A 25,191-nucleotide genomic window follows, 5' to 3' on the forward strand; every position below is an offset into this window, starting at 1 on the left:
AAGTTTTCCAGAGCACACAGTGGATGAGCCCTTTAGATTTTAATCCTTTTGCTTTTTAATCTTTTTTTTTCTTCACAGCCTTATCATGCACTGCAGAGTTCCCAGTGATTAAGCCCACAACAGGAGGTAAAATTCCCCTGTAGACAAGAGCAGACAAAAGAAAGGAAGTCCTGATTCAGCCTCTTCTCAGCAAGCCCTTCCGCAGAACCAGGCCTGGGGAGATCACCTAGAAAAACATCTGAACTTCAATCTTATTTACTGACAAAGCTTTCATGGCAACAGTATCTATGTACCTCAGAGCCTTAACAGACGTGTCATGACAATGCTCTGGCAAGATAAGAACAATTATCCCTATTTTACACTAGGAGAGGGAAGCATCTGATCCAGTATCAGGCACAAGATGTTACTGAACAAAGAATTTAACATGAGCCTGTAAACTGCAGACTAATGTCTTAACTACTAGCTGCTCCTATAATTTACCTCCTAAACACAAAACTCCATATGAAGTAAGCCTTTTTCTCCCTCAGTAACACTTTACCCCTCTTCCCAGGACGGATCACTGCAGTGGACATAGACTTGCACTGAGTTTTACTGTTTGAGGCTCTCAGTGCTGAGAATCCTTTCCCACAACATACCAGTGTAGTTTTTACTGGTGGTAGCAACATTCAGAGCCTCAGCCAAGCAGATCATGCATCATTATGGATTGACCCCACAGCCGCATAATTCCCATTTTCTCTGCACCCAAGTGATCCAGTTTGGAGCCGTTCAGACATGTATTTACGCCCCATGAGACAGCGCACATGTATGTCAGAGCATGTAGGCACAGCACAATCTGAGCACGTTGATCATCCTGTCTGATGTTTGTGTCACACAGGCATAGCAGGAGTTCACAAAAGCAGGGGGACTCCAAGCAGAACATATCCTGGGGATTAAGGAGCCAGCTTTCCACAAACTTGTCAGAAATCATGAGAATTAAGAACACTTGGGATTTCGCTTTCTTTTTACTCAGAGAGCATTGTGTTCTTAATTACAGTTGGCAGCCACAGTGGCCACCTCATTTGGCTTTGTCAGGGTTGAATTCAATTGCATTCAGAAGGGGAAACAACATGCCTTCCTTAAGTCCAAATCACCTTGGACACACATCCAGAGCAACTCTGGACAGCTGCTTCCTTTGTGAGGAGTTCCAAGGAATAGGGATAGTATAGTGGCAAACTCCTTTGGGCTCAGAGATTTCTCAGTGCATTTTGGCAAAGAATGATCCTTTATTGCTCTCCTTACCTCTAAGCTCATCTTCCCTCCTCCATGAAATGAACAACAAGCAAAAAAAGGACTAGCAAAGAGTTTCTCTTCCTGGCTCTTATATCTGTGACACCGCCAATCCACTGTGTGGCCTGGAGCAGGCTGTTTCAGCACACTGCTCCTAAATTTTCCCACTGGCTAAGTGCAGATGTGTAGTAAAGCTGAGATGCTGCAGGTAAGCTGTTACCCTCCACTAGAGAGAATCAGAACTAGTCAATCAATGTATTACAAGCGCATTTACGCTGGCATTTAAGAGATATTCTCCTGGATGTTTTAAGAGCTGGAAGAACTGAATTTTACATCTCTTGCCAGACGTAACACAGTCACACCCTAGAAATCCTGTTTTTACAGTGTTATCGATTTCTTCCAGTTACACAACAGGCAGCGAGAGAAATACACCTACACAGGAGACAGAGATCAAATTTGGGAGCTCTCAGCTCCTTTTCTTCATGGCTCCGCAGTACTTCCTTTCCAGCATTTAAACATAGTCATAGCATAGATTGTCTTTGCCTGAGTCTAGGATTTTACTGAGCAGCTGTGAAAAACTTTAGTTAAATCTGAATCTTGACAAAGATCACCCCTTTGTATCTCAAAAAGGTATGTCCCACACTGTCTCATTCTGGATGTTATTTTCTTGTTTCATAGCATCTCTGAAACAACCACTATCAGACAAGTCTCATAGTGCATCCAACCAGCTGTAATTTCAAAACCTCCAAAGAGAGAAGACAATCTGGGAATCTTTGCTAGAGCAGCCTGGAAACTGTGAAAAATCTGGGTCCCTTTCTTGCTAAGCAGACTGCAGCAGAAAGATGCTCTTTACATCTCTTGCTAGCAATAGGATCCGGCTAATACAAAGAAAGGCACTGAAAGTTTAATGACCCTTGTAGAAAACCTGAAGGTAACACAACCTACAGGAGATAACCAGGACTTGTCCTGTAGGAATTCTCCTAATAAAATTTAGATTTGCAAATTGGGACCTCTAGGCTATAGAGGCAGCTGTATAGAGGCTATCTAGGCAGCTCAAAAATCAGCAGAGTTCAGCTCTGAGGGCATTTGAGGTCTGGCCTATTACTCTGACTCTGATCCCTGTAGTTGTCTGCCTGTCGGAAGGAAGAACTTTTTATCATTCTCTTCCAAACCTTTCCAACACAGCTAAGACCTTGACACATTGAGATGGGAAGAAAATAACCTGCACGAAATCTTTAGAGAGAAAACGCCAAACAAGTTTAGTGTGACCCTCTATATAGCATCTCCCTTTTATTCCCCTTTCAACAGCCCTGGGAGCTGCTGGGATTTTAAGCATTCAGCATAGCTAAATGTAGACTGGAGAATGGGAGGGCATATGAAGCACAACAGCAAGGAGAGGGAGGTTGACAAGAAAAGCAAGAGGGATGCAGGCGTTCTGAGTACACAGGGTTTATGGATGACTTATTCAGTAACACCCCATCAATTATACTGATGCTGTTTCAGCTGGATTAACTCCTGGCAGACAGGAGGCAGTTGGGGAGATGGATTCGCTCTTCTGTCAGTCATAATCAAGACCAGTGTTCCCCGCTCATTCAAGCAGGTACACATGTGCTCTGTCCTGGAGAGGAGTTACTGACAGCTTCACAAATTTCTGCAGGAGTCCGACGGCCATCTGCTGCTTCCCTACCCGACTTCTTTGGCAGGTCAGTGTAGGGAAGCTAGCACCACTGGTTCACCCTCAGTGCCATAATACTACTGCTGGTCTGGCATAAACTCTTTATGCTCAAGTGAGCATAACTGCAGACCACTCCCTGACTCGGAAGAAGATGAGGGCTCAAGTCTTTCAAATGTTTTAAACAGCTACTTAGAATCCACTGTGCTGCAAGATGAGCAGCTCTCTACTGCCTACAAAGTGCATCAAGACCCCTGGAGGGAAGGATTCCCACGGGGCATGGTGTTTATCACAAGCACAGCACCACAAACAATATGAGTCATCACACACCAATGTCACAGCCACTGTAATAAGTTCCTAAGCGTACAGTACAAGACGCAAAAAATGATGCCTGTCCCTTTTCTCTTCAGCCCTCCCGGCTGGTCCGTGTCATCCCTTGTTTGTTGTTTTTGAAGGGAGTTTTTGTTCTTGTGGATTTCTGTTCCTGCCTCTGGATCTAGAATAATCCCGTAATTGTGATGCCAAGCAGCGCCTGAAGACAATTTTATCATAGTCTGTATAATGTGTAAATACCATTAAGTTAGACGGATTTTCTCATTAATTCTCCGTCCCAGTGACAAGCCAGGAATTAACACAATTGATTTTCCAGTCCCTGCTCATTATCAATCATCGAAGAACTTAGTCACATCTCATCTGTTCCACCTGGGTCCCAGCATTTATTTGTAGACTTCAACATGTATTTAACTAATAAAAAACAATGACCATAGCAACCTCTGTGCTCAAAACCCAGACAAGAACAAACTATGTATGTTCCTAACTCCGTTGGTGGGAAACTTCCCACTATGTACCACTACCCTACAGAGAACAAGCGGTGGGCAGGTTAAGGAACAGCCCGTTGTACACTGCCTGTTGCACTAATATTTTCCATCTTGCAAACAAAATAAATGCACACCTCTGTGTTGCTCTCTAAAACTTTAAAGAAAACAACATTTCTTGGGCTGTTTGTTTCTGGAGGTTCTCCATTTGAAATCAATAGAAGCTGTATAGTGTTTGCGAGGGACCTCCACAATTCAACTCAAATTCTCCCCATTACTCCCCCCGAAACACTTCTGACTGCCACTTGGCTCCACTGACTGCAGTGGGAGTGCTGCCCTTCAGCCTCTCAGCAAGGGGAAAGACATGCATAACCTCAACAGGTTAAGAGAAGAAAGAAAAAACCTGAAAAAAATGTGTAAGGTCAAAATGAAAAAGCACTAAATACAGCATAAAACTCTTTTCAGGTCTAGAACAGGTTCCGCAAGGCCGCAAATGGAGAGGAATCACAAGCAGTGGTGTTGAAGGAAATAATCACAGTGTCTCACAGTTCTTCTGTTCCTGTGGTTCCCACCATGTCTGTCCTGCTGTCAGATCAAACAAGTAGAAGGAAACATTCCCACAGCATGCTGGAATTTTGCACTTTTGAGCTTTCCTGATCTCCTTCATTATCATCACCTTGGACCAGAAGTGGAAGTCTGGCTCATACAGAATTTTCTGCAGAAATCTACAGGTAAGGTAGATATTTGAAGATCAGTCTGGCAAATGCAAGCCCTCTGTTATAAAACAGATGTGCTGTCAGTCCACACAGTCCTCACTGGGCCTCCCTATAAAATGGAGACTCTTTTGGATATATATACTCCCGTTCCCTTACCTATACCCTCAGTCTCTCAAGTATTCTCCTGCTTGTTCCATATCATACCACTCCACTGGATTATATACTGTGTAAATCTACCTATTCATCTATCTGTAGCTAACCCAAGAAACAGGAAACCCAGAGTCACACATTTTTTCTGTAAATAGAAACAAGTAGATTGCTATAGACAATAAATAGTTCAGAAACCCCCTTACTGTGGGCATCTGTTCTTCTGGCATATGCAGTCAGAAGGGAATTCATAGACCGAAATCATGTATCTCATCAATTGCAGAAAGGGATGTTCATGCAGGCTATTACAGGTTGGTAATGATGAGTGCTGAATGCTTCTAATGTGCTAAACTGTGGAGGCAAACCTCTCCTTGACCCAATAATAATTTTAAACCTTGCGAGGCAATTGCTTATTCAGATGCTCGCTAATATCATAGAATCATAGAATTGTCTAGGTTGGAAGGGACCTTGAAGATCATCCAGTCCGACCATCAACCTAACTGACAAAACCCATCATTAAACCATGCCTCTAAGCACTATGTCAACCCGGCTTTTAAATACCTCCAGGGATGGTGCCTCAACCACTTCCCTGGGCAGCCCATTCCAAGACTTAATAACCCTTTCAGTGTAAAAATTTTTCCTAATATCCAATCTGAACCTCCCCGGCGCAACTTGAGGCCATTTCCTCTTGTCCTATTGCCTGTGACTTGGGAGAAGAGACTGACCCCCACCTCTCTACAACCTTCTTTCAGGGGGTGGTAGAGAGCGATAAGGTCTCCCCTCAGCCTCCTTTTCTCTAGGCTGAACAATCCCAGCTCCCTCAGCCTCTCCTCATAAGACGTATTCTCCAGACCCCTTATCTGCATCTGCAAGCATCTGCAACTCCATCTTCAGTTTTGTAATTGTAGGTAGTTCTCAGTTCTGTCATGCAGTGTTGAGGTCTGTAAATCAATCAAACATGAAATAGTGGGGAGGAAAGAGGAAAGTCTCCTCCTAGGGATTTGAAGTGCACAGTTAAGTCCCACAAGCTCTCTGCCTCACCCTAGAGGGCTTGTAAATAAGTGTAGTCTTTTAAAGCTATCGTCTTTCTTTGGCTCATCTGGATCCAGAAAGTACTCAAGACAGGCTCAGAGATGGAATTACCACTAGATAATAATAATCTTTATGGAAGTATTTAAGGGTAATTCTAATCTTTTTTATTAGGCGACTTTTGAAACTTCTAGTGCAGGAAGATGGTACAGGTTTGGAATACTAAGCAATAAGAGGTTAGAAGGGATATTTCAATCTGGTGCCTGTTTCTCGAAATAATTGGATTCCTAATCCCTGAAAGGTTATGATCTCAGTTTACTTTGCTGGGTGCCCAATTAGTCTTTTATCACATGATCTAGCACAGGCTCCGGCATTGCCTGCAAGAGACAGGTAACAATTTGCAAATCATCACAGCAGGGGAAAAATAAGGATGTTGCAGATACAAGGAAGTCAGGCTCTGATAGAGCAGCTTCTGTCTTGTGTTCTCACTGCAACAGAGAGTGGGATATGCCTTTCTTCCAGGTGCTGTAAAGCAACAGCTCCCAACATCCACAAACACAAAAGATGATGAAGTCCATTCTCTAACGGGTGCTGGCTGGACAGCTTGGATGCAAGAGCTTGCTCCTGTCTAAACAGCCAGATAAATACCTCTCCAGCTCAGATCTGGCAGCCCACTGTGAAGTGCTCAGAAGATAAGTTGTCTAGGTAGTATTGCTGCTGTGTTGTCAGCTTTTTTCAAGGTTACAGCACTGAAAGGGAATAGCATTAGCAGAAAAGCATGGGGGATGGGGAGGTGTTCTATTCTATTCTTTATAGAGAACCCATATTAAATCACAAAATAATCTCTCAAGGACTCTCTGAAGTGTTTGGCTGCAGAACAGAGGGGCTTGTAAATACAGTGGAACCAAGCTAGCTCTTGTAAAACATCTTCACAAACACAGAACAAAACACAGAGAGCAAGCCAAGCGCTCTATCCCCACCTCAGCAGCAAATGAACAGAAAACATCAATGGGCTTAAATCTAGCCCCGCCCCCTCCCCCCAAAAAAATAGGACTCAAAATCATCAATGGTTTGTAAGGATCACTTCATAGAAGCTAATGAACTTCATAGTCCAGATTACATCTGTTGTCTTCTTGGCTGAATTACTGCTATCAACAACCACTGAATGTTCCATGCAAGCACCCTACCAATGAATAAGGAGAAGGAATGTGTCTCTGGAAAAGAGACCATCCTCAAGGAACTGCTCATTTCCGAATGAGACACTAGACAAAGACCGGTGTCAAAAGACGAATAAGGATCATGGACAATGAGATAAAGTTATGTTACCTTCCAGGTACCTAAAGTGGTTAAAACACTGCAAAAACAAAATTCAACCCTGGTGGTTCCTGGAAATAAATCAAACCCACCGTTTTGTTAATATGGGTAAGGCTTACTGCACCCAGGTGATATTGCAAGTTGTTAACTACATCTTTTGAGCAGCCGGGGATCTTGTCTGACTCCTCTCACACACTGCTCATGGATAAGCTGCCTCATGGATGACATTTTGCTGGGTTTTTTCTAATTCCCTGCAGACCACAAAGGTGTGCACTACATTAGGAAGAAAGAATTTCTAATAAGTGTGCTAGCAGCCTGCATGAGAAAAATATGGAGACTTTTTAAGGTTATACTGAAAATAAAACAAAAAAATCTGTCAGAAGCCAAGACTTTCTCCTTTATCAGTGCCTGAGCTCATTTCCCCCTGCAGCCTGCTAAATACATCCATTCGTGTGTAGCTAGTTTTATGGCAAATTTCAGACTGGAACAGATTTTTATAGCCCAACCTTGAACTCCAGCAAGAATAGAATCCCAATTGGTGAGGCAATAAGATAAGCTGCACAGCATCAGCCGCAGAGCTCTGCTCCAGGACAACACCCAGTGAGCTAACGGGGCATCAGGCGCTGAGCGCAGTGCATTGCTGCCTGCCTGCTCCTCCATGATCAGAAGGACTCCTGACACATCCCAGCAAGTCCTAGACAGCTCTTCCAGGTTTAGGACTATACAAACCTCTGCCAGATCCCTCAGCCCTATTCTATTTCCATTCTTGGTTCCTCATATACAGCTCTTCCAGCTTACTTCAGTCCTGCCTTGCAACCACATATACATGCTATTCTGTCTATCCAGGATGTCTACAGTGAGCACTGAATGAAATTATATTCATGGGCTAGGCAACAAGCCAGAGGACTCTCTTTACTGTCACTCACTTGGCAGTGACTTGAACAATTTATAGCAAATTGAAGTGTAAGGACTTGATAATGAAACTATTTCATTTCCATCTCTGATTCAGCTGCCACCTGTAAAACCGCAGTCAGGAATGGGCTCTGGAAATGCATTATAAGATCATTAAGGCTCCACCAGGCACTGCCCTCATCTTTATGCCTTTTACTTCTTTGCCCACCCACACCAGCTTTGTAATTGTAAATGACTCCGCCTCTAGCTGGTCCCTGAACTGATCAAGGCCCCCAGACTAATTTATTACCACAAGGACACAGAATAATGCAGCTCTCCGCATCTTTTACAGACAGGTATCACGTGCAGAGTTCAAAGCTCCCAGCACTCGAATGTCCTTTCCTGTCCAAGTGGGCTGTCACCCCAGTAAAGAGGAAGCAGTGCCCGCTGGAACACCAGTCTCTTTGGAACAGCTGTTTCACATGAAGGACAAAAAATGGGACACAGACATTTTACAAACGCTTGTGCTAGTATTGAGAACAGCCGTCCTGTCACAGGAGCCAGTTTATGACATTCACACCTGGACTGGCACCATTTGATGGTGGTCCTTTCCATCAATGTCAGCCCCATCCCCAAGCTGCTTTATGCTACTATTGCAGCCAAACTGTTCAAAGCTACACAAGTTCCAAATGCAACATTTCTATATGCACCACCACAGCCTGACAATTTAGGTTAATTTTACTGCTAAAGCTCTCGTTTGGCAGATGAAAATTGAAAGTATATTTCCACTATTCCCATTGCAGCATAGACATTCCTACTGCAGTACCTCCCTGGGACTCAAATTACTCCCTGTCCCTTCCCCATGCACTGACAGGGCGTCACAGAATTTCATTTTTTTCCCCAAAATGGTTAGCAGGACAGCGGTGACAAGGATGGACAGGTTTTGAGTATAAGAGAAAGAACCTACGGTAAGTTCAGTTTTCCCTAGAAAGTATGAAGCCTTACTGAAGTACATGCTGAAAGCACTTCAACTTTTCTTTCATAAGATGCTTTTTACCCAAGTCAGAATGCAACATACATTCTCTTACACACAAAAAAAGCTGAGAGATCTCTAGAAAACAATAATATTTTTTTCTCTTGTGGGTTAGCTTGCTAGAGAGATTGATATTCTTTTTACGTCTCAATCCTCAGGAGACATTCATGGCTCCTAAATTACTTAGATGCGTCTCTTCACCATCTGGAGAGGAGTTAGCTCTCTAAAGGAATATGCACCACTTTCGTATGTGTACATGCATTCACAACCCTTCCTGACTCACAGAAAGCAGAAACATGTTGGTGCTGCTGCCTCCAGCCCAGTACTCTTCTGCCGATAGGTGTATCTCGTGTATCTACTGATCAGAGGCTGCAGAAAGGGACAGAGGAATTTAGGACTTGGCCGTTTCTGGCCATGAACATTGTTCAAAACTGAAGACTCCTGTGCACACACATACACTGGGAACAGATCAATTTCCTGCTTAATAGTTTCCCAGGAGAGAGTCCTGCAGAAGACAAGGAGGAGGCCAGTAGACATATACATAGGACTTGGAGTCTCAGAACGCACACGCAAAGTTCACACACTGGAACAAGTCACCTCCCTTCTCCAAATCCCAGGCTCCTCAGTCATAAGAGTCACACCATCAGCTTTGTGAAAATGCTGAATCTCTCTGGATGAAGCACCACTATATTAAAATGCTAAATTTCCCTACATATAGGGGATTTTTTTTTTTCTCCAGAACTCATGAATTTCTGTGTATCCAATTCTTATGCAGAGTTTGACAGAACCACTAAGAACCTGTAATAGTTTATGCTCAGCTTCCCTAGCTCATCCTTTCTCTTGCATTTGAAAGCATTTCAATGACCTTGAAAACTAGGTAATGCATTTTTAGAATTCAGGCTATCAACTGCTGTAAGGAGGACAGACAGTGTGCGCCACCCTGACCCACTATTGCTCACAGAACAGGATGTGATTCCTTGTGAGGTAGTGGGGACAAAAAGAAAAATCTTTTGGCACAAAGCAAGACAGGATTTCAGCTTCTCAACTTCATTAATACCTAACTGTCCTCCCTAACTCCCTTCTTTATCTTTCCCCTTAATCCTCCTCTCCCCATCCATCTGCAAATGTTGTTCCACCTTTTCCTGGAAACCTCAACTGCAAAGGTTTGAAGAAGCAGAGATGCTGCAGGGGAGTAATGCAGAAAGGAACTTTATAAAAAGCCTACAGCACATCACTGGGGAGGAAGCTTTGTGTTTCTGCATGGCTAATTAACTTCTACTTAAGAACTAATTTAAGGAAGAAGAAAGACCAGATGGAGAATGGTATGGCACAGCACCAAGTATACTCTCAAGGCTTTATTGAGCTCTAGAACACACACACGAAAAAGTATATGAATCTCTAGCATGTTATTCCCAACCTCTCCTTTATTTATCTTGACCGGTGCTAAGGCTTATACAGTAGTAGAGCTATCTCCCACAGGTTAAAATATGTCTCAACTGTGGCATACAGGGGCTTTATGCCATACAGAAAGTAATTTATAATCTATCTGAAGTAATTTCATCAACCCTTGGGACAATGGTAATAAGACTGGGAAGATAGTCTATTAGACCCTCTTTCCATTAGGTCAAAGTCTAAGAAACTGCTTATCCCCCAGTGTGATGGTATTTCACAGCCTTATTTGCAAATTGCCAGAAATTTCTCCTTATATGGAACAGGCATTCACTTCATCCCTTTACAACTATTAAGTCAGCCAATTCAGGGAGCAGGCCGCCTTTTTGGCTTGCTGGGACACCTGAAAACAAGCATTGTCTTTATTCTTTGTGCTAAATCAGTGGCAAAGCACTGTTACCTGCACACATTGAACCACTGCCTAAAAGAATTCTCCACTCTACCGTAAAAGAAGAGGAGGAAAGATGACTCTAACATTGGCTGTTCAGCATTTCCCAGGTAAAAAACTAGAACAAAGAGCAAATGCCAGGCCCTCTTACCTCAATTAGCATCTAAAATCACTGCCAGACCAGCAGAGCTGCCCAGTACTAGTCCAGCCTAGGACAAGACATCTGAAAGATGCCAACCAGGAGGCTGATCCTAACCTCTTCTCCCGTTGCTGAGCTCCCATCACTTTCAAGCTCTTACAGCAGCATGCCAGATCCGTGTTTTAGCAAGGTTCTCACTGCTTTCCTTGCTCCCTGACAAACTGCCTATGTGACACATCTCTCAGCCAGCACGTTCATCTTGATTCATTATTGACAGAGCCATCTGATTAATGAGCAGATTCTCCTCTTTGTTGTTTTCCTGAGGAAGCAGCACGATAGTGCCATAGATTTTTAATTCTTCAAACCACTCGGGCCTTGGCAGCCTGATCAGAAGTCAGCAAAGGACAGTCAGGGGTTATTGTTTTGTTTGGATTTGTTCTGTTTTTAAAAAGCACTTGGGTTTTCATGTGCAGAGATTATGAACTCCAGTGTGTGAACTTCTCTGCCAAGACAGTGCACACATGAAGTCTGGGACAGATGCCCAAGCACAGGTTTCCTTCCAAAGGAATAGGTACAGTTGGCTGGTAACCCACTGTGTCTGCAGACCAGTGAGACTTGAATGTTGAAGCGAGTCACACTCTCTCAGCTGACCCCAAAGGAATGCTGAACTATGTCCTTCAAGTATTCCTCATTCAGACAAATCCACGTGGTCACTGAAACATTGGGATTGTAACGAGCCTTCCTGTGATCTAACTCTGTAGAAAGGCAACCATATAGAAAGGATAAGCACTGACAGCATTAAGAGCTATCATCAGAAGAAGGTGTAAAAGAAAACTTGATAAACGTGTTCATTTTTGGTCTTACTCCGAGTTACACAGAAGAGAAAAAACCTTATTTCAGACAGTAAAGCATGAGCATTATTCTATCCAGTGCTGGGCCTGTTTCCTTTAGACATACAGCTGCAATAAGCCAGCCGTGCTGAGCTTTAGTAAAACTTACAAATTTTTTAGCAGTTCAGGGAGCTATAGATTTTAACTTGGCTAGATATTTAGCTCCACCTTAAAATGAAAAATAGCTTTAAAAAGCCAAAGCAGCATTTCATTCCTTAAATATATAATTCAACAGGTACAAAACTCCAAGTATAAAGGAGCCAAAGGTGATTTAAATAAAAATATTCTACCAGTGACCTAAAAGACAAACCAATACATGAGAGGAAAGTCCTAGTTATTAAGGTACCAGACTGGAAAGGAGGACTCTTATGTACTCTCTTCCAAGGAGCATGACCTTGATTAAGCAGCAGTGACTCAGTCTACTCATTCAAGAAATAGGAATCTAGTCCAAGCTCCTAAAAACCCTATAGAAGTATTAAGGTTTTCCAACAGCAATTTAAGTTGGAAGTGTTAAAAGCAATTGACTGAACAGAAGTACCTCTCATAGAGTGGGCAGACTTTTCCCCCACAGGAGTGTACTGCCCATGATGCACAGCTTGCCCACACTCTTTTGAAAGCTCAGCCCTCGGCATCTGACCAGAATAAGCTTATTAAGCCATCAGCAAAGGCTTTAAAAATGTAAGATAGAGCTGACTGGCTTTCTTTAAATGCTCGTTTCTGCCATTACCTGCCTGGGCCAGAAGCATCTGTCAAGACATAATCTGCACATTAGAAATTCATCTGCAGCCATTTACTTTCCAAGTTTCCTTACTCCACAGGACACCCAATGAGGTACAACCAGGCAAACACTAAAAAATCTTGCAAACGCAGCTAACATGAATTCCTGTAGAGACAAAAAATGCGGTAGTTGTAGGTACCTATTTGGAACATGTCCTTTCTCCATTGTCCTGAAGATTTTTGATCCACTGGCTACAGAGGGGGAAAAACCCCCAAATTTCCACCTGTAAGGCTATAAAAAAATCCTCCCAAATAAGAAGGAAGTGCTGACCAATGCAGTGACTTGAGCCTGAACAACCCCTAAAACCATAAATGCAGGAGGGACACCTCTCCTCTTTCCTCCAATAACAATACAGTTTGCTGCATAAAACATTTTGCCACTCAATAAAAAGCAGACCTAGGATTCTGGATCAAACTCGTAGAACAGCAGAGGAGCAGCAACACCAGAATCTGGTCCACCACTTCTCTCACAGGGAATCAGGGTTTTTTTTAGACTGTAGTACAAGGTCAAAGGAACCGGGACGATTCCTAGCGCTCTACAGTGGCTCTCGTTGTCTGCCTGGCAGAGGATCCCTCAGCCCAGGGCCCAGGTAGCACAGGGTGCTGCAGCAGTGACGGGATAGCAATGCTGCCATCTGCGGACAATCCGAATTACAGCCTCCACCTAGACAGGCACTGGACAGAAAGGTGTTCAATGCCGCATGAATTTCAAAACTCTAAACACTTTCTGTTAGAGGCCCAGTTTCTTTAAAGTGAGTTTAAGCTGACTACTAATAGACTCTGCCTGCTACCAGGACAAAGCATTAGAGTGTGTTTTAAGAGCAAATGCAGAACACTTACAGTATTAACAGAACACCCAACATGCTAAATAAAGGATACTCAGCAGACTGGTTTCTGCAGATTCAGAAAAAGAGCTTTGTCATATTTCTTTGGGAGGATTCTTGAGTAGAGCCCACATGTCATGCCATGCTATTCTGCATTTTATCCTCTAAAATTCTTTCCAAATGCTATGACCTTGGGGCCCACTCTGCACCTTAGAAAGGCTGAAAAATATTTCCCAGGCCTAGCTGTCTTAGAATCATAGAATGTCCTGAAAACCCAAACAGGAAATCACTCCAAAGCAGAGAGTGGTAGTAAGATAGTATTGCAGGTAAAAGCATTTTTTAAAACAATGGTTTAAAGTCACTAAACTTTACTGCAGGAACTTCTTTCATTCTCTCCTACTCAGATGGATTTTAATCTAGAAGCAAACCCTGAAATCATCGTGTTTCACAAATCCCTCACATCAAGCCTTCTTTGTATGTTTTCAGCTATGTGCATCACAGACAACAGAGGTGGCACACCTAAGAGGTTTCTCAAGACGGTTCAAACCACTTTAATCACATATGGAAAAAAAGAGCCAGAAAGCGTGTAAGACAAATAAGGCTTCTTAGTCTCCTTAAGCTAATTGTACATGCATTTATATAGTAGATTGTACCAGTGACCAAGACAGGAAAATGTCAAACCATGCTTTAGGCTCATTTATGACACGCACAGGGAAGGCATTATGCTGTCACAGTCCTATGGAGCAAGTAAAATCACTACAAGTCAGGAGCAGAGACCATGGCACTGGAAGAATGGCAGACCACACAGGTGAGGATGAACACTCCATCTTTATTAAAAATATTAAAAGTTCAGCTGAAACCTTATAAATGCTGAACAGTACATGGCACAGAAAACTGCATCAAAGAAAATTCTGCTCATTGATGAAAATACTGAAACTACTCTGAAGTCTGCCATGAGTATGAGATGATCACTGCTACTGAACTTTTTACCCGATGATATAGGACTATATGATTCACAAAAGGACTCATCAAAAAAGAAGTCTGATCTTTTGTGCACTTATGCTATAAAAACAGCAGACAAAGACCCTCCTCCTTCCAGGAAGATGCTCTAATATATTTGCAAAAATACAATCGGAGTGATACAAAATAATGAAACACAGCATAATTAATGGAATAACATTCAGACACTTTATTGTATAAGAAGAAAGGCCAGGAGGTGCTTTAGGACACATTAACAGATGGGCTACAGATCTGTTCATCTACCAGTGTAGACTCATCATATTGCAAAACAACTCGTCAAGAGAGACCTGAAAGAAGTTTAAAAAGTTTATATTCAGGGAAAGTAGCATGGGACAGGAAGGAGAGGTGTAAGGAAAGAGACCCAGCATCCTCATCACAAAACAAACCCATGAAGAAACCTCTCTTACCTTTCAATGTCTACGTGGAGATTATTTTGGTCTACTTACATTGGTTAAGTCACCTGTTAGGTTAGTTTATATGTAAAATATTTTCTAGTACTAACATGCTTTTTGGAAAGCACACAGAGATAAAGCACTTTTTACTTTCAAAGCTCTCTATGACAATGATGTCGGCTCAGCATCCCTATGAGGTAGGCAAAAATTAGCTGTTTTTTCTGAGAAGAGAAGTTAAATGACTTCCTCAAAGCCATAGTGAAGAATGAGTTGTTCATTATTGATATCCTTAAGAATCTGGAATGATAATTATTTTTCACAGACAGGGAACTGAAGGCAACCAGCATCTGCTTGTAAGGAATTACTGAATTTTCATCTCATTCTTACTATTAAAATGCTTTGAATCCCTCCCACCTTGAAAAGTGATCCACAAACATATACTAGTGAGCTCTTCCTTCATCTCTGTAGCAAAAAGCACCAGTCCTTTACAGCAGCAAGTGACAACCTAGAAAGGGGCTTTCCCTGCTAGTAAAGGGTAGCCAAGATACAACCAGAGTTACATACACTACTCCACCAATGACCGTATCCTAGATCTTTCCATGTTACAATTACAGCTACCAAAGATAAGAGCCAAGTATTCATTACTTCAAGGAATTTAGCTTGAGTACTCTAGTTTATGTAAAAGGAGTAGAAAAAGATAATTATCCATTCGTTTAAAGTGATAGCTACACAAAAACAAGCTATCATAAAGTAAAGCACGCAGCTGCTACAAAAGGTAGCAACAAAGCCATGCCGGGTTAACCTAATAAAGCCACATATCCCCAATCGCAAGGTTAACAGAGTCATCAGCTCAGTCCACACCCCGAGAAAAGCTTTTGCTTTGCAGAAGTGAAGTGGGTCTTAGAGCCAGGCTCTTCTTTCTTCTGCAGGTCCACAGAGAAGTAACAGTAGATACTGTGTTGTGTATGTCTGTATTGAAAATAGTTTCCAAAACCTAGATAATCTCCCTCCATCCAGTTGCTGAAGTCCATCTCCTCTTGTCTTGTGCCTAGTCAGATTAGAGAGATCATTTGCCCAGTTTTAATAAAAGATGAGACAGTGGCTCATAAAATATGCCCGCAAAGAATTCTTCCTGTTGACTACAGTTCAGCCGTGAAGCAGGAGACCAACAGCTGGGTAACACTGGATAACATGAAGCCATAAAAACAGTCACTTAACTATCTATACCATTTAATCTTGTACTATCAACTCAGTTTTACTACTGTCAATACACTCCACTAATCTAACACTCAGCACTTTCAGATGAACAACACAAGGACGTAACTTACCTATGACAGATACAGGATAACACCATGCTAGTTTATTGCTAGTTTATTGCTCACATTTAAAAGCCCTTCATATAGTGGTTAGCACGCTCCCACTTGGTTCAAAAGCAAGGTTATGCTCCAGGCACCAGCAGCTCAAGTTTAACACCTCTGAACCTTTCTACAACTCCTATAAACAAACTTTCACCAAAACCCTGCGTACAGGAAATAAATACTTTTTCTTCAACACAGAATTCCGTTGCCACTGAGCAGCATGGTGTGGATCAAATTCATCTTTGCACTGGAAGTCACGCTTTTCCCCAGTTGTGTTTGGCGTGTTTTTCACACTGCTACATAATCGCTGAAACAATCAGTTCTCCCAATGACTACATGAATATCAAGTGGCAAGATCAGGAGGAGAAAACAAAACAACACTGTAAGGTGTAGGAGGGGAAAAAGAGAGGGAACTTCACTTCAGAGCTAACTTAACATTTAAATGTGATTCAGTTACACAAACTCTCGACTCTATCAGAAAAAAATCTTGTTAACAAAAATGGTTTCTTCCTGTTTCCAGTCCTGAATTTTATGCAGAGCCAATGCAATAATCCCGATTTCTTTTTTCTAACCCTGTATCTTTCTCCTTTGCTCAATTCAGCTTCTTTTTGGACTTCTTATGGTAAGACATTTGACTGTGATACTCTGGGTCTCCAAATAAACAGAGAATGAGAACTGAAAAAATAAATATTTTTTAAACTAAGAATTTGTTCTTCCACTCATGTATCCATTAATCCATATCCAGCCAGAGAAATCTGTCCCTCTGTCTGTTGGCTCCTCCCCTTAACTCCAAGACTGTAATTTCAGAGAGCACATTCTAAGCAAATGCAAAGATGGAAACCACTTATTTTTCTATGCACTGAAGGCTTTTCAGTTGCCCGATTTGCATTTACAGCTTCAGCTTTCGTAGCAGAATATAAATTTACTGGTTTTGGCCTAAAGTTTGTGCAGTGGGCTATTCATGCTCCAATTTAGCACCAACATCCCACAGAGATACATAACTTTGAAATTTCTAGACTCTAAGGACCAAGCAGAAGCAACAGTTAATGAATTAGTATCGAGTGCATTTCAGGGGGCCTGGAAATAAAAGCTCAATATTTGGCTAGGAAAAAAAAATACCCAACAAAGTTTAAAACATACAACAGATGAAGATGAACTACGCTCACAAGGGAGTGAAGTAATAGCACCTACATCTTTGTGAAGCTAAACATTTGGCAGTGTTTTCTGTTTACCATGCAGGAGCCATGGGACTCCTTGACCATGGTAAGTAAGGAGTCATAAGAGCAACCACTGTGCTTGTGAAGGGAACAGAGAGTTTGTATTTGAGGCTCAATCTTACTTTCCTTGCGTTGACGTTTCCTTCTCCTCACATCGCCTTGCTCCCCTGAAGCAAAGCTGTATAGTTCACCCCTTCCAAAGAACCGACAAATCACTGTCTTAAAGTTTGTTGTACAAACTAACCAAAACCAGAAATTATAAAATTCACAATCAACAGTTCCAGACGGTCTCTCCATTCTTTCCGCCGTCCACAATGGGTCATCTACTCACATCATCCCCTGTTAATCGGCATTAATACTGAGTTGTGAGGCCTGACTGTACAGCTCCTGTTACAGTTTGGGCAGAGCACCGGCTGGTGCTAGCGTAATACCAAAAACATAGAAAAGCCCCAAGAGGAGATTGAGTTTGGCTGTCCGCTGAGGAATTTTGTTGAAGCTCTGGCTCCGAAACTGCCTCTCCAGTGAAAATGCCATCGGGATGGTGAGTAGCGGCAACGCCATGCTGATGGTATAGCGTGTGGCCAGCACACAGAAAATCAGGTAGGGCAAGAAGAGCAGCACGGTGTAGAGAATATAGGAGAACGCAGGGCCGATGAGGATAGCCAAGGTGACAATACCCGCCTGCCGGTCAGACTCCATGTCTCGTGTGTTGTTGCTGTGCAGGATGGCCTCAGTACTGAGGGCTAGTGGGATAGCGTAGAGCAGTGGTGAGACAGACAGATAACCAACCTGCACAGCATGGGCAAACATGACAGCCAGGGGCCCAAAGGTGATCAGGATCACCACGTCTCCAAGTGCAACATATTTAAATCCAATTCCTGTGGCAAGACACAAGAATAAAATGAAGCATCATCAAACAACTCAAATGACAGAAGAGAATGGATAATAAAACAGATCAGCCCTTCCCACAGAAAACGACCAACGTACATGTAGCTATGTCCGAGAAGCACATTTTCTCTTTTTTCCAATTTCTCCAGTCAAACAATGTAACAGAAACTAAGGGTCAGGTTCTAATACCCCTTTTCACATCCAGAAGTACCTATTTCTGCAGAAATCTATAGAAATAAAGTACTCTTTAGTGTGATCATGCATACTAGAACCTGATCTTGAAGAAATATATAGAATGCTCAGAACAAAACACAAAACTGACAAGGTTCTCCTAAGGAAACTAACATAACTGCTTGAAAGTTTGACAATGGGAAGAAAATAAAAATATCCTACTGTTACTAAGAACACACACAAACTATTCTACATTCACAATGAAACTCTATCTAGAGAATAATAACAAAACATTCCAAAAGAAAGTAAAAGATGCCACTGGTGGAAAAGAATATATGCAGTGAGCTATACTGCCAAATACAAAACACACATCACAATAAGTTTCAGCAACAGTTTTGATAAGAATCTAAAGCCATATATGCAAATAACAATGTCTCAACACCACTTTCCAACTGAAGAACTTAGTGTAACTCTTCCCACACCTTCCCACAACAATCAATAGCAAAGAATACAAGTTTATGTACCAGTACTCCGGGAAATACCACCAAATGTTTTATGAAGATTAACTAGGTAGATCACTTGCATCTTCTAGAAACCCTTGCTAAGTCAGCTAATTCTGTCACGTTCACATTCAGATTCACACTAAATGGAATACAGCACTTACCTCCAGTATACAGGAAGGAGCTGGAAAGTCCTCCAAAGTATATCAGGGCCAGGTGCTCCAGCTTGAGCGTTGAGACAGCATAGAGCCCAGCTGCACAAATACAGCCCACAGTATAAAGGAAGACTCCAAACCGGACTACGTCCTGTGGCTCCAAAATCTGGTCCACCAAAGTCCTGTCATCGCTCTTCTTGTGATCGATGCCTTTGGAGAAGTCGTAGTAGGTGTTCACCAAGTTGCCGGCTCCGTGCACAGCCAGGACGGTAACGGCGCTTCCCACCAACAGCCTTGGGTCTAAGGCTCCCTCAGCCCGGTACGCCAGAGCGCTGCCGAGGGCCACGGGGGTGAGGGAGGCACTGAAACTCCAAGGTCTGAGCGCCAGCACATAGGCCGCGCACTTCTGCCTCCAGGTGCCGGGGGGGACCCTCTCCGCGCCCGCCAGCGCGGCGCCGGCGTCGTTCCTCTCGCTCCCCCGGGGGCTCTCGGCGTTAATGCTGATCTTTTGCACCAGGTCTGCCGGCCCCATACTCTCCCCGCCGCCCCGTCTCACAGCAGCAGCACCTAGAAGGGGAAGGGCCGCGCGTTAGCCTGGCCGCCGCCGCGGGGCCCAGCGAGGATGAGGGGTTGAGGAGGGGGGCGCCGCCGCCGCCGCCATGGCTGCGCCTGAGGGGGAGGCGCGCGCCAGCCTTACCCGCCCGCCGGGCGCCCGCCCCGCCTCGCGCGCGCGCCCCAACCGCCAGCGCCCCGCGCGCCCCAATCGCCCGCCCGCCACGCGCCTGCGCCCAACGGCCGCTCGCGCCCCGCTCCTCCCCCCGCCCCCGCGACCCCGCGCAGGGGGTTCCGCGGAGGGCCCCAGCGACATGCCAGCGCTTCTCAGCTACCGGTGTAAGCACCGAACAGCCCGCGTCGTCAGGCGCGGCTGCTAGGGGTCACTCCGAAGCGCACATCACCACCGCCACAGACGCCGCCCCATCTGCCCTTGGTCCCGCCGCGGGCAGCCGGACGCATTTCAGCGACGCACACCGGGCGCGGCGCGGCACCACGCTGCTCCCTATGCGCATGCGCACGCAGCGCACTGGCGTTGCAGGAGGGCGGAAGCCGGCCGGCGTCCGGAAGGTGGGCCTAGCGCCGACTTTTCACCAATCGAGTGCGTCCAGATTTTTTATTGGTTGGCTGTCCTGCCACTCGCTTCCCACCTGCCTTGATGATTGGCCGGAAGGCGACAGGCTCCCCTTGCGGTTCCTTGGGAGAAGGGGGTGGAGCTGCGAGCTCTCCTTCCCTCTTTCCCTTTATCTACTGGTCAGAGGCGGTGCCTATCAAAGCCCTTCTGGGAGGCGATTGGCCAGCGGCTGCTCGCCGGCCCGGCAGGCGCGGGGGAGGGGAGGGCGCGGGGCCCGGAGCGGGGGAGCCGGCGGCGGCCGGGGCGGAGGCGGTGAGTGCGGCTCGGGAGCCTCCCCTCAGCATCGCCTTCCCCTTCCCCTCATCTCCCGTCACGGCCCTTCCCGCCCGCTCCTGCCTCAGCGCCCGCCGGGCTGGTGCCCTGTCAGCGGCACCGGTGCTCCCCGCGGGCGCCTCGGCCCCGCGCCGCCGCGTCTCCCCGCCCGCACCGGCCTCTCGAGCCCCCCCCCCCCCCCGCCCCCGCGGCCTTACCACTGGAGGCCCCGCGCCCGCCCCGGCGGCGGTGCCCGCCCTGCCCGGCCTCACCCCTCTCTCACTCCCGGCCTGTGGAGCGGCGGGATCCCCTGCGGGCTCGGGCCTGCCGGCTCCTGCCCGCCGGCTGTCGCGTCCCTCTGTGAGGGCGGCTGTGAGGGAACCCCCGCGCAGGGGCTCCCCGGCCGGCGGTGATGGGGCCGCGGCCACAGGCTTCGTCTCTGGGAGCTTCTCCTGGCTCCCAGCCGTAGGGAAGCCCGGAAGCCTCCTCAGCCTATATCCTCAGTGGATCTTTGTGATGGCGCGGGGGATATTTGGGGAAGAAGGAGATGAAGTTTTGGTGCCTTGGGTCGCTGTGGGCCCTTCTGTCAAATGCTCGGTTTGGGCTTATGCAATCCAAAAATGGGGGGGCGTCAAGCCTCTAAAATATTTTCCACATAAAGAAAGACTCATGAGAAAGTCTGGCTGCATGTTATGATAACAAACATCCTGTTGCAATGATTGGTGTTGCTATAAGTAGACTTCCCATCTCTAAATATCTGCTGGAGAATGTAACACTTGCCAGGCCCTGAGCGCTGAGTCTGCCTTGGGTCGGTGTAACACTAGAATTTCTGTGGAGAAACTTGGGTGAAATCATTCAAGGAGAAGTCAAATATGATAATGATATAATCAGGGGGATGATTGTGCCTAATTATTAAAGGGTAATTGTAAACCCTTATCTAACCCTGCTATTTTTCAGCTATTGCATGACCCTTGATTAGAATTAGATCACTGGGGGGTCGGGCACCTGACCTACTGGAGCGTATTTTGGTATTTGAGGAACGAAAGACCAAATAGGTGGGGGGTCAAGATATTATGTGGCAATACACTTTTATCACAGGGTTGTAAGGAATATAGCTGTTAATCGTAATTTTATGCTTTTCTGGCACAGTATTCTTGCATGCAACGGGGTGTGTGTTTTGGAAACAGGCAGCAGGGGCAGCATTAAGAAAGAAGCTCAGTGATTTCAATAGCTGAAAGCAGTAAAAAAAAGTTGTCTCTCTGAAGAATTTACAGGACTTGATGCCCCCGAGCCCCAACATACCGCCATCATGTCGGGCACTGTCTCCATTCTCCAACAATTTGCTAATGGCTTGAAGAGTCGCAGTGAAGAGACAAGGGCGAAAGCTGCCAAGGACTTGCAGCATTATGTCACCATGGAGCTCCGCGAAGTGAGTGCTGCAAATGAGATGATTTATCCTTGTTTATCTTATGAGTCTAGGGCACTGGCTGGGTACTTTGGGCGTGGAGATTTTGGGAATATGGAAGCCATATTGGAGAGGAGATGGGGCATAACAGTGAGCTTACCTTTGTCCCAGCTTCTAGGAAGAGTGAGTGGGTTGGTGACACAGATGGGTGGTCAAGTACCAGAATAAATAAACTTGACATGTCTAGGGCATAAAGAAGAGATACTGTTTTATGTTTGTAGTGTGTGGTTGGTTTAATTTCTTTCTGTTTAAGTGATCTAGGAAGCATTGTCTTTATGGTGATGTTGGGGGCAGGAAGGAAGGAAAGAATGCTAAAAGCTGATTTGAACTTTTTTCTTTTACAGATGAGTCAGGAAGAATCTACCAGGTTTTATGATCAGCTGAACCATCACATATTTGAGCTGGTCTCTAGCTCTGATGCAAATGAAAGGAAGGGTGGCATTCTGGCTATAGGTGAGTGAAAGTGCTTAATGCCTCTGGTGAGTTCTCCCTTCATGCATCTACCTTTAGGGACAGATTTTCAAAAGGAATCAGCTTTTATAATCAGGGCCTTATATCTGACTGCTCAGTACGCTGGGTGCGTGCTAGTTGCTGGGCTCTGAAAATCTGTCTGGAAGTGTCAGCATGGGAGCTGCTGAACGCTGAGAGTAGCTGAAAACCTGGTGCTTAATGGGCCCTGAGCTCTTCTCGGAGTCGAGCATCAAATGTGAGTGCTGAGCATGTGAAAATTCTGTTTTGAGCTCAGCTGAAAACAGTTTGTACTGTCCATTTGTATGGATCAGGGTGGGCTCATTTGCTCAACTCTCTTCTTTCTGAGGAGATTGATTCTTGTTACTTAAATTTACCTAGTTCAATAACAGCAGCTCCCATCCCTGTGAGGGGCTCACATAGCTTCTGCTTTGATTTTGATCAGCTGGTTGTGCTTTCACTGTGACGTGGCAGAGCTGCCTGCATCTTAACTTGTTGGGAAATCAGCTTGCATAAATACTTTGCTTTCTAAGCAAGTAGCCTGTACTGTACCAGTTACTTTTTTAATAATGAAACAGGAGGTTCTTATGGTTTAGACTCACAGACATAATCATTCCATCCCAACATGTCTGAAGACGGCGGAAGTCCCTTAGCTAGAGAAGTCTTTGTTGACAACATCTGATTTTCAGCTGACAGTATCACTTTAAAATTGTTTCTGTGAATTTAGTGCGGTTGAAAGGTGCCGGCTTGACAACCCTGGACACTGATGGCCTCTTTATCTATAGAGCAGGTACAACCCAGGCACTGGCAGTGAAAGCTTCTGCCACCTGCCTAGGGGCCTCCGCCCTGGCCAGGAGAGACCACCTCTAGGGCTGAGGGGGAGAGCAATTTCCTTGGTCCATTCAGTCTTTGACTTCTCTACCGAGGCAGACCAGTGGTAGTAGTTGCATGTGGATGGATGCCTTTCTATTGGGAATGGGTCTGTGATCCCAGGGTGGATGGTTTTTTTTCTCTCTTTTTAAACTAAAAATGGGGAAAATCTATGAAGCTACTGGATAGGTTTTCCTGCCCGCTTAACAAGTTCAGGCTCGAAAGAATGGTGGCCCTTTCCTATTGCTTGATTATTTTATTTTTCTTTCTGTGGATTTGCAGATTAGGAGGACCTAATGAGAATCTTTAAGGAATGTATAGGGAATACTAACTCTCATCCAGGGATTACCTACTGTCTGCCACCCTGACTCTTAAGGATAACCTACAGCATTACTTTCTTTCTCTACAGCAAGCCTTATTGGTGTTGAAGGAGGTAATGCCACCCGTATTGGCAGGTTTGCCAACTACTTGAGGAACCTCTTGCCATCCAATGACCCTGTTGTAATGGAGATGGCTTCCAAGGCTATTGGGCGGCTTGCGATGGCTGGTGACACCTTTACAGCTGAGTATGTGGAGTTTGAGGTGAAACGAGCTCTGGAATGGCTGGGAGCTGACAGGAATGAAGGTCGAAGACATGCTGCTGTAAGTATCTTTTATTTGTCTTCACCCGTCTTGGAATGGGACGGTTAGGATTAGTTAACAGTGGTAGGAGATGTGCACAGAAAGCTGCAGAAAAGCTCGGGTCAGGATCAAAATGCCTGCCAGTCCATGTCTGAGAATCTGATGCTCTCGTGGCAAATATAGTGCCACTTCATTGCTTCTACCTTAGCCCAGTGACTAAAGATTGAGACACCATTGTGCTGGGAACTGTAAAACTATGGAGCTGGGAACAGCTCAGGCTCACAGACATTGACAGTCTAAATAAACAGTACTACGGTCTAGAAATTACGAGGTTTGTTTATGGGTGCTCATTCTCACAAATTGTTACTGTTTCTCTGCCCCCACCTCCAGGTTCTTGTCCTGCGTGAGCTGGCAATCAGCGTGCCTACCTTCTTCTTCCAACAAGTGCAGCCATTTTTTGACAATATATTTGTGGCTGTGTGGGATCCCAAACAGGCCATCCGAGAAGGAGCTGTTTCTGCCTTAAGAGCCTGCCTTATCCTCACCACTCAACGGGAGCCAAAAGAGATGCAGAAGCCCCAGTGGTACAGAGTAAGAAAATAACTTTGTTTTGAAGCAGCTCCTCATAACGCAATGCAAATGATCAAGTGCCAATTTTTAGAAGAGCTGTCTAAGCTAACAAACTGTTTCACTTCTGTCAGTATGTCTGATTGTCAGTAGAAAACTGCCTCCCCTTGAAAGGATTGAAAATATAATGGCTTACAAAATGTGTAGTTCCTTTAGCGCACTGTAAAAGTACGAAAGACACTTAACTCCATCAAGAATCCATTGCCTGCTCTGCAGCTCGTTTTCAGCTTTTGAGCCTGACCTAGTTTTACAGCCATGCAATCAGCTATCTATTGTCATCTCTTATTAGCAGATAGTTTTATTAGTGTAGATAAAACATGAGTGAAAAAGGATTCTTTTGTCTGAACCTTAACTTGGCTGCTATTGTCACATAAACTCAAGCTTCATAATATCAAATATGGTTTGAACAGTGCAGTCAAATGTTGTGAACTTGGATTCCTCATAGTCAACTATGTGATGCAGATGTTGATGAAGTTTATATCATGGCATGGTTGACTGGCTGGTTGATTAGTGCAGCTGAAAATGCTCTGCAGCAGTCCACAGCTTCTGAGTGAATCTGAATTTTGTGGTGTTATAATTCTGTCATTACTCAGTTGAGGTTTATAGCTACTCTTGGAAAATTACAGGACATCAGTAACACTTGTCTGGCAG

The 25,191-nt window shown here is 44.7% G+C and overlaps 2 protein-coding genes across 3 annotated transcripts in view; one reads left to right on the forward strand and one right to left on the reverse strand.

Annotated features, from left to right (window-relative positions):
• Positions 1 to 17,727: 17,727 nt before the first annotated feature.
• On the reverse strand, positions 17,728 to 25,177 carry UBIAD1 (UbiA prenyltransferase domain containing 1). 2 transcript variants are annotated; one of them, XM_074161775.1, is made up of 3 exons: positions 25,170 to 25,177; positions 19,061 to 19,602; positions 17,728 to 18,215 (listed from the first exon to the last, which is right to left on the reverse strand). In XM_074161775.1, exons 2-3 carry the CDS (start codon positions 19,581 to 19,583, stop codon positions 17,728 to 17,730), a joined length of 1,011 nt encoding a protein of 336 aa, XP_074017876.1. In that variant the 5' UTR covers positions 19,584 to 19,602; positions 25,170 to 25,177. The 2 variants fall into 2 exon arrangements, with proteins under 2 accessions (XP_074017876.1, XP_074017875.1); XM_074161774.1 differs by lacking the exon at positions 25,170 to 25,177 and having other exon boundaries at positions 19,061 to 19,583.
• Positions 21,799 to 25,191, forward strand: part of MTOR (mechanistic target of rapamycin kinase) — a 67,047-nt gene continuing 63,654 nt past the window's right edge. Inside the window, exons 1-4 of the mRNA XM_074161773.1 lie at positions 21,799 to 21,918; positions 22,299 to 22,407; positions 23,702 to 23,934; positions 24,304 to 24,504. Coding sequence (XP_074017874.1) covers positions 21,799 to 21,918; positions 22,299 to 22,407; positions 23,702 to 23,934; positions 24,304 to 24,504 — 663 coding nt within the window. The remainder of the gene's footprint in view (positions 21,919 to 22,298; positions 22,408 to 23,701; positions 23,935 to 24,303; positions 24,505 to 25,191) is intronic.

The sequence above is a fragment of the Numenius arquata genome, chromosome 20 (genome assembly GCF_964106895.1).
Source record: "Numenius arquata chromosome 20, bNumArq3.hap1.1, whole genome shotgun sequence".
Taxonomy (NCBI): Eukaryota; Metazoa; Chordata; class Aves; order Charadriiformes; family Scolopacidae; genus Numenius; species Numenius arquata.

What these genes read in the sequence shown, in the direction of transcription:
- UBIAD1 (XM_074161775.1), bottom strand. Translation starts at nt 19,583, where the DNA reads ATGGGGCCGGCAGACCTGGTGCAAAAGATCAGCATTAACGCCGAGAGC. An exon ending in CTCCTTCCTGTATACTGGAG is followed by an intron (nt 18,216 to 19,060) that starts GTAAGTGCTGTA and finishes GTCTTGCCACAG; the next exon opens with GAATTGGATTTAAATATGTT.